Source organism: Salmo salar, chromosome ssa13 (genome assembly GCF_905237065.1).
Source record: "Salmo salar chromosome ssa13, Ssal_v3.1, whole genome shotgun sequence".
NCBI classification, from domain to species: Eukaryota; Metazoa; Chordata; class Actinopteri; order Salmoniformes; family Salmonidae; genus Salmo; species Salmo salar.
In genome coordinates, this window is record NC_059454.1 from 33,804,886 (window position 1) to 33,817,970 (window position 13,085).

General features: G+C 46.6%; 1 protein-coding gene across 1 annotated transcript in view; it reads left to right on the top strand.

Annotated features, from left to right (window-relative positions):
- Positions 1 to 13,085, top strand: part of LOC106567287 (metabotropic glutamate receptor 4) — a 331,632-nt gene that overhangs the window by 259,998 nt on the left and 58,549 nt on the right. The window contains exons 5-6 of the mRNA XM_045693162.1: positions 6,312 to 6,466; positions 6,794 to 6,934. Coding sequence (XP_045549118.1) covers positions 6,312 to 6,466; positions 6,794 to 6,934 — 296 coding nt within the window. The remainder of the gene's footprint in view (positions 1 to 6,311; positions 6,467 to 6,793; positions 6,935 to 13,085) is intronic.

Genomic DNA, 13,085 nt, shown 5'->3' on the forward strand with positions numbered 1-13,085 from the left:
TCCCCTGCAGTGTTGTAAACCTTTAGTTACCTTTAGGATGACTGAGGAGCATCTTGATCAGTTGGCATGGGGTGGCAGCTTGTGATGTGTGTGGATGCAAGTGTTGCAGCTAACCATTTTGTTTTACAGCACATTCCAAAATGACCTAGTACTAACACAAGCATAAAGCATACAGTACAAGCATACAGTACATATATAGCCTAATGTATGGGTTTGTCCTCCAAATTGAAATGATGCAAAATTTGCCATCTGTCTGTCATTTGATACACACATAGCATCATACTAATTTCACAATACAACACTGCAGTGGCTTATGGTATGTAAATATGAACACAGGACTTGTCACGCCCTGACCTTAGAGATCCCTTTTATTCTCTATTTGGTTAGGTCAGGGTGTGACTAGGGTGGGCAATCTATGTTTTCTATTTCTTTGTTGGCCGGGTATGGTTCCCAATCAGAGGCAGCTGTCTATCGTTGTCTCTGATTGGGGATCATACTTAGGCAGCCTTTTTTCCACCTTTAGTTTGTGGGATCTTGTTTTTGTACTGTTGCTTGCCAGCCCTACAGAACTGTGCGTTTCGTTTTGTATTTGTTGTTTTTTCGGTGTCATCTAAATAAAGAAAGATGTACGCCTAACTTGGTCGCACCTTGGTCCGACCATCATTACAACGACGTGCATAACAGAAGATCCCACCACAAACGGACCAAGCAGCGTGGCCAGGAGGAGCAGACATCCTTGACATGGGAGGATATCTTGGACGGAAAGGGATCCTGGACGTGGGAAGAGATCCGGGCAGGAATGGATCGCCTTCCGTGGGAGCAGACGGAGGCAGCGAGGGAGGATCAATGGCGACTCCGAAGTTCACGACCACGACGGAAGCCCGAGAGACAGCCCCCAATTCTTTTGGGGGGGCACACGGGGTGGTTATCGGAGCCAGGTTTCAGACCAGAGCCAACTCCCGCACTTGCTTTAAGGAGCGTGTGACCGTTCAGGCACCATGTTATGCGGTGATACGCACTGTGTCTCCAGTGCGCATTCACAGCCCGGTGTGATCGGTGCCAGCTCCTCGTACTTGCCGTGCGAAAGTGAGCATCCAGCCAGGACGGGTTGTGCCGGCTCAGCGCTCCTGGTCTCCAGTGCGCTTCCTCGGTCCAGGATATCCTGCGCCGGCCCTACGCACTGTGTCGCCAGTTCGCCTTCACAGCCCAGTGTGTCCTGTGCCAGCGCCCCGCACTTGCCGGGCTAAAGTGAGCATCCAGCCAGGACGGGTTTTGCCAGCTCTACGCTCCAGACCTCCAGTGTGCCTTCACGGCCCAGTATATCCTGTGCCGGCTCCACGCACGAAGCCTCCAGTGATGATCATGGCACGAAACCTCCAGTGATGATCCATGGCACGAAGCCTCCAGTGATGATCCATGGCACGAAGCCTCCAGTGATGATCCATGGCACGAAGCCTCCAGTGATGATCCATGGCCCGAAGCCTCCCGTGATGATCCATGGCCCGGAGCCTCCCGTGATGATCCATGGCCCGGAGCTTGCAGTGATGATCCATGGCCCGGAGCTTGCAGTGATGATCCATGGCCCGGAGCCTCCTGTAACGGTCCAGCGACGGTCTGCGGTCCAGAGCCTCCAGCGACGGTCGGCGGTCCAGAGCCTCCAGCGACGGTCGGCGGTCCAGAGCCTCCAGCGGGGGTTCCCAGTCCGGAACCTTCTGCGGCAATCCCTGCACCAGAGTCGCCACCGAAGATGGCGGATCCGCGAGCGGAGTGGGGTCTACGTCCCGCACCGGAGCCGCCACCGAGGCTAGATGCCCACCCGTACCCTCCCCTATAGAGTCAGGTTTTGCGGCCGGGGTCCGCACCTTTGGGTGGCGGGGGTATTGTCACGCCCTGACCTTAGAGATCCCTTTTATTCTCTATTTGGTTAGGTCAGGGTGAGACTAGGGTGGGCAATCTATGTTTTCTATTTCTTTGTTGGCCGGGTATGGTTCCCAATCAGAGGCAGTTGTCTATCGTTGTCTCTGATTGGGGATCATACTTAGGCAGCCTTTTTTCCACCTTTAGTTTGTGGGATCTTGTTTTTGTACTGTTGCTTGCCAGCCCTACAGAACTGTGCATTTTGTTTTGTTTTTGTATTTGTTGTTTTTTATGGTGTCATCTAAATAAAGAAAGATGTACGCCTACCACGCTGCACCTTGGTCCAATCCTTCCAACAACGAGCGTAACAGGACTTTTGTTGAGAGGTGCATAAGAAGAGGGAGAGAGAGCGAGAGCCAAAACCCTACACAATTTATTGCCAATTTGATTTCAATTTGACCTATCCTGTGAACTTTTTCTATTCAAAAATATAGCAATGACTTTAAAATGTAATTTGTACTCGCACATTGTAACGATCGTCGTGCAGGAAGGAAGAAGTGGACCAAGGCGCAGCTGGGAGCGAACTCATGTTATTTATTACAGACTGAAATAACACGGTCAAAACAGAGAATAAACGTATCGCTACTGCTCCAACAAAAAGAGACAACAACCCACAAACATCGTGGGGGGAAAAGGAACTTAAATATGATTCCCCAATCAGAGGCAACTAGTGACAGCTGTCTCTGATTGGGAATCGACAGAACCCAACATAGAAATACGCCCCAAAGCAAGGCTATACCAAAAACATAGAAAATAAACTATAGAAATGCCACACCCTGACCAAAATAGAAGAGTTCACCTGGTCAGGGCGTGACAGTACCCCCCCTCCAACGGTGCGTACTCCCGGCGCACCAACCTAAAGTCTATTAGGGGGGGGACCCGGGTGGGCGCCTCACCCTCGGTGGAGGCTCTGGCCCCGGGCGTGTTTCTCCCCCTGCCTCCACCCTAGCCCTACCCCTCTGGCCCGGACTGGACCACGGTGGAGCGGCATGCTCAGGCTCCGGAGCGGAGCCGCCGACCGGAACAGGACTGGTCACCGGTGGACCGGACACAGGCCGTGCCGGACTGTGGACACGCGCCGTGGGCCTGGTGCGGGGAACAGGGACGGGCCGGACAGGACCGGGGACACGCACCACCAACCTGGTGCGGGGAGCAGGGACGGGCTGGCCTGGGGACACGCACCACCAACCTGGTGCGGGGAGCAGGGACGGGCCGGACTGGACTGGGGACACGCACCACCGGCTTGGTGCGGGGAGCCGGGATGGGCCGGACAGGACTGTGGACACGCACCACTAACCTGGTGCGGGGAGCAGGGACGGGCCGGACAGGACTGGGGACACGCACCACTAACCTGGTGCGGGGAGCAGGGACGGGCCGGACTGGACTGGGGACGCGCACCACTAACCTGGTGCGGGGAGCAGGGATGGGCCGGACAGGACTGTGGACACGCACCACTAACCTGGTGCGGGGAGCAGGGACGGGCCGGACTGGACTGTGACCGCACACCGGCGACACAGTGCGCATAAGCGGCGCCGGATATCCTGGACCGAGGAGGCGCACTGGAGGTCTGGAGTGCACAGCTGACATCACCCGTTCTGGCTCAACACCCACCTTAGCCTGGCAAGTGTGGAGCGCTGGCACAGAACGCACTGGGCTGTGCAGCCGTACCGGAGACACAGTGCGCGTCCTCGGCGCAGGATACATCGGACCGAGAAGGGGCACCGGAGGCCAGGAGCGCTGAGCCGGCACAACACGTCCTCGCTGAACACTCCCCTAGCCCGGCAAATGTGGGGCGCTGGCACAGAGCGCACTGGGCTGTGCAGGCGCACTGGCGATACCGTGCGCACCTCTGCCACCCAAGGCTCTTCCTCCACGCTGTCCCTACGCAGGTCCTCCAGGACCTGCCACATCTCTGCCTCCTCCTTCGCCGTTATCCCCCACGAGAGCAGTGGTCTGGGCTCTTCCTCTGCCCTTCCGGACCACCCCATTAGCCCCCCCAAAAATTTTTCTTGGGGGTGTCTTCCGGGCCTCCTCGACCGCCGCCTGCGACTCCTTCCACCGGCTGGCATCACCTCCTCGACCTGGGAATCCTTCCGCCAGGGTCCTTTCCCCGACATGATCTCCTCCCAGGTCCAGAACTCCTTCCCCTCGCGAGCCCATCTCTTTTCCTCCCGCTGCTTGGTCCTGGTTTGGTGGGTTGTTCTGTAACGATCGTCGTGCAGGAAGGAAGAAGTGGACCAAGGCGCAGCTGGGAGCGAACTCATGTTATTTATTACAGACTGAAATAACACGGTCAAAACAGAGAATAAACGTATCGCTACTGCTCCAACAAAAAGAGACAACAACCCACAAACATCGTGGGGGGAAAAGGAACTTAAATATGATTCCCCAATCAGAGGCAACTAGTGACAGCTGTCTCTGATTGGGAATCGACAGAACCCAACATAGAAATATGCCCCAAAGCAAGGCTATACCAAAAACATAGAAAATAAACTATAGAAATGCCACACCCTGACCAAAATAGAAGAGTTCACCTGGTCAGGGCGTGACACACATATAATAAATAATAACTTATTCCAAGAGCTTGGTGAGTAGAATGCATATTGTATAATATCCATCTGCCCTCAGAGGCAATACACCAAATGCAGGGATTTTGAGGTTCTATGAGGTAATAGGCTTAAAAGAAAAATTGGGTTGCTGAGTCAAGTAACACATACAGTATAAACCAATGTGAGAAGTATCCAAAGGCAATATATTACAGTAACCAAAGTTACCATTAAATAACTTTGCCCTTTCTTTACCCTGTCCTATTGCTTTTGCTCAACAGTACAAATGTGTGGAAAAGAGTTAGCATACATAGCATTAACCTATAATTACCATATAGAGGAGGAGCAATTGACATTAGTCAGGTAATATTCTTCTTTAAGGATATAGGCAGTGATTTGAGGAAGCCGTAGATGGTGGATGACCAGGGCAGAAGTCCCAGTGCTCATTGACTTAATCCAAGCTTGATAATGGGTAATAGTGTTAATATACAGTAATTACACAAAGCCAGGGGGATTTCAGCCCAGTATGCCTGCTCTACCCTTGAAACCAGTCAATGTAAGTGTGCAGCCACTTAATAAAAATCTACAATTAAGAGTTTTCAGCACTCAGGCTATAGAAAGATGCTTGAGCAAGAGTGGCCTCATTCACAGGAGAAGGATGTTAATGCCATCATGCATTTTGTCCTAAACATAGACCTTCAGTACATGTAATTGAGTGATTTCATGATGAGAACACCTGGTGTTTATGTGATGAACTAGATTGTCCTGTAAACGACCTTAAGGGGGGTTTGCAATTGACAGTTGACAAAACAGGCTCCCTCCCTTCTCCTTACCTCCAGGAATATGTTGTCTTATTTTGAAGGATGGTACAAGTTGCCATGGACCCATACAAAGAACCATTCTCAAGTGAGGCAAAAAAAGGAGCATATGACAACATTTGCATAGTATACTGTAGGTTTTGTTATGGACATTATTGTCTCCTGTAAAGTCATATGGGAATGTTGGGGCTCAGAATAAACCATGTTTATTCAGTGAGAGGCAGGATAAAGGTCATTATAACTCAAACATGCATTACTCTCAGTCTCTTCATTCTTTGGATTGAGTGGTGAGGAATAAGGGTAGCAGAGTGACTCAGGGAACACTGTATTGTTATTGTACCTGGCTGTTGTAGCGACTGTGTTTCTAGTACTATGTCTAATATATCCTGATTGCCTAGCCACTTTTACCCCTACCTACATGTACATATTACCTCAATTACCTCAACTACCTCGTACCCCTGCACATTGACTCTGTACTGGTACTCCTTCTATATATTTTTTGCGAATTTGTCTTTTTAACTCTGCATTGTTGGGAAAGGGCTCATAAGTAAGCATTTCACAGTAAAGTCTGCACCTGTTGTATTCTGCGCAGGTGACAAATGCAATTTGATATGAGTACTGTGGTCCTAGTGGCAGCAGAATGAATAATTAATACAGAGCCTGGTGGAACAGCAGGGAATGCCGGCTGGCTCATCATGGTTGCTTCTTAATTAGCTCTATTACCAGGGAGGGACCAACCTTGGAGTAATGTGGCAGCACTGGCAGGCTGGGATGGGTGTTCGCTAGCCTGCACCATGCACACTCCACAGGGTGGCCTCTGTCACAGGCAGGGAGGGTGGCAGTGTTCCAACGGTGTTCTTCTTTAGTGTATTGTGCTGGTTCTGGGGACCCACGGGGTGTGCAGTTAGGCTTTTGTTCATGTCCAGTACCAACACACCGTTTTCAACTAATCATCAAGGCCCTTGAATTGGTGAATTATGTATATAAGTGGCAAGAATTGTATTGTATTCTCTCTCTTCCCTTCTTACAGGCGGATTCTTCAAGCAGCTAAGAAGGCTAACCAGACAGGACATTTTATATGGGTGGGGTCAGACAGCTGGGGGTCTAAGATCTCCCCCATCCTGAACCAGGAGGAGATGGCAGAAGGGGCTGTCACGATCCTACCTAAACGGCAGTCCATCCGAGGTATTGATGCTATACACACTATATAATGTCCTTTATTCCTCATTGTTCTAAATGCCACACAACGGTAGGTAGTGCTGGTCAAGTGAGGATTACATTTATATCTATTTTCTGTTGTCTATGACAATATAGTCTAATATAGCATGATATTTCCATATTAAACACTGACACACTGTAAACAACAGCAGGATAAGAACACCAGTGAGATGAAAGTACAATGCGGAGGTAGTGTTGAAAAAAGAGTTGATGAAGTCATGTCACCGTCAGACAATCCAATGCACATCGCTGCAGTATTTCAAATCCAACTGTGCCTCTCATTGATCTCTCTAGGGTTTGATCGCTACTTCATCAGCAGAACTTTGGACAACAACAGAAGGAATATTTGGTTTGCAGAGTTCTGGGAAAACAACTTCCAATGCAAACTCAGTCGACACGCTCTGAAGAAAGGATCCGGCATCAAAAAGTGCACAAGTAAGAGTAGGATGTCCTTGTTTACCATGGCCTACTCCTACGCACATTCTGTTTATGACCTCACAGATACAATCGCTAGTTTTAGTATTCTGAACATACTTCCTGTGGCAAGTTCCAAACTGCCAGGACCTTTGATTATTCAAATATTATCAATTAAGCCGAATAGAAGAATCATCACTATATTGCACTTAAGTAACTAGAGGTGTCACGGACACTTAAATAGCAGCAGTGATGAGTCAGGCCCAGGAGACAGGTCTGTTGAAGACAACGTTTTAATACTGCCAAGGGCAAAATCCAAAGACAAGGCAGGGTGTACAAATAAACGAAAGGAGAATAGCTCCACTCTCCAAAATAGATGGGGCGCAGCCCGGCAACCCTAATGCCTATCCAACAACGTAGTGAACAAAACTACGCACATAAATCCTGCCCATACAACACGTAACATGAAACAATCCCGCACAAATCCCAAACAAACACAGACAAACTAAATACCCCCCCACTAATGACAAACAAGGAACAGGTGCAACCTAAAACAGACATAACTAACAGACACTGAAACATGGATCGGTGGCAGCTAGTAGGCCGGCGACAACGACCGCCGAGCACCGCCCGACCGGGGAGAGGCGCCACCTTCTGTGGACGTTGTGACTAGAGTAATGCAGAATGTGTTTTGAAAGTGCAATGTCAACAAAATAGATTGGTTTTATTACAGACCTTAACATTTGTTAGTACTTGAATGTAAATGTATAACCCTTCTCCAACAGCATTGGCAGAGATGTAGGTTACCGTAGTATGAGCTAGTGTACATTTTAGGTAAATGCAATGTAAATGGTAGGATCCTCTTGTTCTGTTAAACATGATTAAATGTTCCCATTACTCTACGTCGCCAAGTTCAATCTGCACTGCAGTACAATAGCAATCACCAAAACTGGGCTATTACACAAGTTGAAAACACAATCAATAGCAAATCCAATCAGCATATTAGAGACAAGCTCCCAGGTCATTAAAATCAGTAGGCACTCCAAGCCTGACTGTCTTTCATTTCCCTGTACAAACACAATCTGCAGGATTCTAGTCAGTCTAGACAGGACTGATTCTGGGATTGGTTGGATTGTGAAGCTTTGATGGTTGATTCCTTCCTACGAGTTAATGTCTCTTGCTTTCATCAGCTTGCTACGATAGTTTTGGGAACTTATGGGTTTTCTCGTAACAGTTGCATGACCACTTAAGAAAGACCACTTAAGATATTTTCCCATGGAAAGGGCGGCAGGCACCCTAGAGCAGGGGTTCCCAGACTTTTTTGCTTTGTGACCCACCAATTGAGGTGTCCTTTGAGTCTCAACCCACCGTAAGAGTTGAGCGGTGAAAAAAAATACACAGACCAAAGACAAGTAAAAAAAAAAATCTTTGTAGCAGAGCAAAAATGTAGCAGTTTCAAAGCTAATCTCCTGCAATTCCACACATCCTGCCATGGAGCTGAAAGAAAATCTTGCCGTTTTATAGCCATTTTCCTGCAATTCTATACATTTTGCCATAGAGCTGAGATTTTTTTGGTTTGTTTGTTATTAAGCAAATTGTCTACAATTCTATGCATTTTGATATGGCAAAATGCTGTGTTCTTATGCTTAAACATTATATCAAAGTCAATGGGGGCCTGATTGTCTAGCTTTGATTGTAAATTCTCAAAGATAATAGGCTATTATTGAACAATATATAAAGTAGGTCCTCTATCTTTTCTACATACTTTCTATTTGGTTTTAGTAATTTAAGTTTACACTGAAAGTGTTTTTCTATGTATTTTCTTTTTTGCAATGTCATCACGCAACCCACTTGAACCCCTGCCGCAAGCCACAAGTGGGTCTCGACCCACAGTTTGGGAACCACTGGCCTAGAGGTCAAGAGTGTTGGGCCAGTAACTGAAAGGTTTCTGGTTTGAATCCTCAAAGCCGACTAGGTGAAAAATCTGTCAATGTGCCCTACTGCACATGAGTCCCTGTGGATGCATCTTGCCTATGCCACTCTGCTGCTCTGTCATTGCTCACCCATATACTTATGTATATATTCCTATTCCATTCCATTACATAGATTTGTGTGTATTAGGTACAGTGGGGCAAAAAAGTATTTAGTCAGCCACCAATTGTGCAAGTTCTCCCACTTAAAAAGTTGAGAGAGGCCTGTAATTTTCATCATAGGTACACGTCAACTATGACAGACAAAATGAGAAAAAAAAATCCAGAAAATCACATTGTAGGATTTTTAATGAATTTATTTGCAAATTATGGTGGAAAATAAGTATTTGGTCACCTACAAACAAGCAAGATTTCTGGCTCTCACAGACCTGTAACTTCTTCTTTAAGAGACTCCTCTGTCCTCCACTCGTTAACTGTATTAATGGCACCTGTTTGAACTTGTTATCAGTATAAAAGACACCTGTCCACAACCTCAAACAGTCACACTCCAAACTCCACTATGGCCAAGACCAAAGAGCTGTCAAAGGACACCAGAAACAAAATTGTAGACCTGCACCAGACTGGGAAGACTGAATCTGCAATAGGTAAGCAGCTTGGTTTGAAGAAATCAACTGTGGGAGCAATTATTAGGAAATGGAAGATATACAAGACCACTGATAATCTCCCTCGATCTGGGGCTCCACGCAAGATCTCACCCCGTGGGGTCAAAATGATCACAAGAACGGTGAGCAAAAATCCCAGAACCACACAGGGGGACCTAGTGAATGACCTGCAGAGAGCTGGGACCAAAGTAACAAAGCCTACCATCAGTAACACACTACGCCGCCAGGGACTCAAATCCTGCAGTGCCAGACGTGTCCCCCTGCTTAAGCCAGTACATGTCCAGGCCCGTCTGAAGTTTGCTAGAGAGCATTTGGATGATCCAGAAGAGGATTGGGAGAATGTCATATGGTCAGATGAAACCAAAATATAACTTTTTGGTAAAAACTCAACTTGTCGTGTTTGGAGGACAAAGAATGCGGAGTTGCATCCAAAGAACACCATACCTACTGTGAAGCATGGGGGTGGAAACATCATGCTTTGGGGCTGTTTTTCTGCAAAGGGACCAGGACGACTGATCCGTGTAAAGGAAAGAATGAATGGGGCCATGTATCGTGAGATTTTGAGTGAAAACCTCCTTCCATCAGCAAGGGCATTGAAGATGAAACGTGGCTGGGTCTTTCAGCATGACAATGATCCCAAACACACCACCCGGGCAAAGAAGGAGTGGCTTCGTAAGAAGCATTTCAAGGTCCTGGAGTGGCCTAGCCAGTCTCCAGATCTCAACCCCATAGAAAATCTTTGGAGGGAGTTGAAAGTCCGTGTTGCCCAGCGACAGCCCCAAAACATCACTGCTCTAGAGGAGATCTGCATGGAGGAATGGGCCAAAATACCAGCAACAGTGTGTGAAAACCTTGTGAAGACTTACAGAAAACATTTGACCTGTGTCATTGCCAACAAAGGGTGTATAACAAAGTATTGAGATAAACTTTTGTTATTGACCAAATACTTATTTTCCACCATAATTTGCAAATAAATTCATTAAAAATCCTACAATGTGATTTTCTGGATTTTTTTTTCTCATTTTGTCTGTCATAGTTGAAGTGTACCTATGATGAAACTTACAGGCCTCTCTCATCTTTTTAAGTGGGAGAACTTGCACAATTGGTGGCTGACTAAATACTTTTTTGCCCCACTGTATTTGTTGTGGAATTGTTAGATTACATGTTAGATATTGCTGCACTGTCGGAACTAGAAGCACAAGCATTTCGCTACACTCGCAATAACATCTGATAACCATGTGTATGTGACCAATAACATTTGATTTGATTTGATAAGAGTGTCTGCTAAATGACAAAAATGTAAATGTTAACCTTAACCATGACATTAGCCGATAATAGAGCAGCCTCAAGTGCAGTATATTAGTCATTGGTAAACTTGAGGGCCTCCGGCACAAGCCAATGTCCTCCTGTCATGATATCAGCCAAGCAAAACATAATTTTAATAACACCCTTTGGTGCCAAAGCAGTGTGTTGCCACAACGTTTCTGAAAATCCTCGGGTCCACTTATATGAAAACTGACATTACTGTATATAGCATACTCCTAGAGCCACAACATTCAGCATCACCATGTGAGGATTTAATTTACAATTCAATTGAATGGTGATTTGTTTTCTAAATTGTATAAAGGAATAGAACAAATGTAAGCTCTGTTTATTTTAGCTCATTCAGCAAAATGTTGAGGAGCTTGACAATTATGCAATATTTTATTATTCATAATCCAACGCAAGAATGAGATTTACAATCTTGGCTCCAAAATGTCACACGGGGCCTGAAGAAATCCAGGAGAATGCAAAAATAATGACAGTGCGTTAGTATTAGCAAAACATTAGTCAGTGAAGCCAAGACTTAACTGTAAGGTCTCTGCACATACGAATGCCTTATAGATGCTTTCAAACAGACAAGCCTCCTAAGTTTCAAGAGAGAGGATAGTATTCTCTTTGTGTATACTGGTTTCTTTCATCAGTTGTCATGGTGGCGGCTCTTGAGCTAAATTGCAGCAGTTATTTTTTTCTGCAGTGAGTGTCCCCAGGAGCACTGTAATTTCGTACAGGAAAGAGTTACTATATATCCACTCTACTCAGATCCTCCACAATCTCTCTCTCTCTCTCTCTCTCTCACTCTTTCTCTCTCTCTCTCTCTCTCCATACCATTCACTATATTATATTTCAGGGGTGGTTTTGCAGTACGATTGTGCAGGCCCTCTGTAAAATTATTGATTTTCTCTAATAGACAACATTATTTGAATTAACATCCTAAATGAGAGTTTGCCAAATCATCAAATTTGAGGGAGAGAGGAGTATTCTCCTGTAATCTGTCTCTGCTACAGAGATACACTACAGGACCCAGAGTATGTGGACACCTGCTCATAGGACATCTCATTCCAAAATCATGGGCATTAATATGGAGTTGGTCGGCAGGGTAGCCTAGTGGTTAGAGCATTGGGCTAGTAACCGAAAGGTTGCAAGTTCAAATCCCCGAGCTGACAAGGTACAAACCTGTTGTTCTGCTCCTGAACAAGGCAGTTAACCCACTGTTCCTAGGCCGTCATTGAAAATAAGAATCTGTTCTTAACTGACTTGCCTAGTTAAATAAAGATAAAATAAAACATTTAAAAATTGCTGCTATAAGAGCCTCCACTCTTCTGGGAAGCTTTTGCACTAGATGTTGGGACATTGCTGCAGGAACTTGCTTCTTTTCAGCCACAAGAACATTAGTGAGGTCGGGCACTGATGTTGGGCGATTAAGCCTGGCTCGCAGTCGGCTTTCCAATTCATCCTAAAGGTGTTCGATGGGGTTGAGGTTAGGGCTCTGTGCAGGCCAGTCAAGTCCTTCCACACCGATCTCGACAAACCATTTCTGCATGGGCCTCGCTTTGTGCACGGGGGCATTGTCATGCTGAAACATGAAAGGGTCTTCCACAAACTGTTGCCACAAAGTTGGAAGCACAGAATCGTATAGAATGTCATTGTATACTGTAGTGTAAAGATCTCCCTTCACTGGAATTATGCCCAAACCATAAAAAACAGCCCCAAACCATTATTCCTCCTCCACCAAACTTTACAGTTAGCACTATGCATTGGGGCAGTTAGCGTTCTCCTGGCATCCGCCAAACCCAGATTAGTCTGTTGGACTGCCAGATGGTGAAGCGTGATTGTCCCGTGTGGCTCAGTTGGTAGAGCATGGTGTTTGCAACGCCAGGGTTGTGGGTTCGATTCCCACGGGGGACCAGTACGGGAACAAAAAATGTATGAAATGAAATGTATGCATTCACTACTGTAAGTCGCTCTGGATAAGAGCGTCTGCTAAATGACTAAAATGTAAAATGTAAAATGTGATTCATCACTCCAGAGAACGTGTTTCCACTGCTCCAGAGTCCAATGGCGGCGATCTTTACACCACTCCAGCCAACGCTTGGCATTGCGCATGGTGATCTTAGGCTTTTGTGCGGCTGCTCGGCCATGGAAACCTATTTCATGAAGCTCCCGACGAACAGTTATCGTGCTGATGTTGCTTCCAGAGGCAGTTTGAAACTCCGTAGTGAGTGTTGCAACTGAGGACAGACTATTTTTACGGACTAC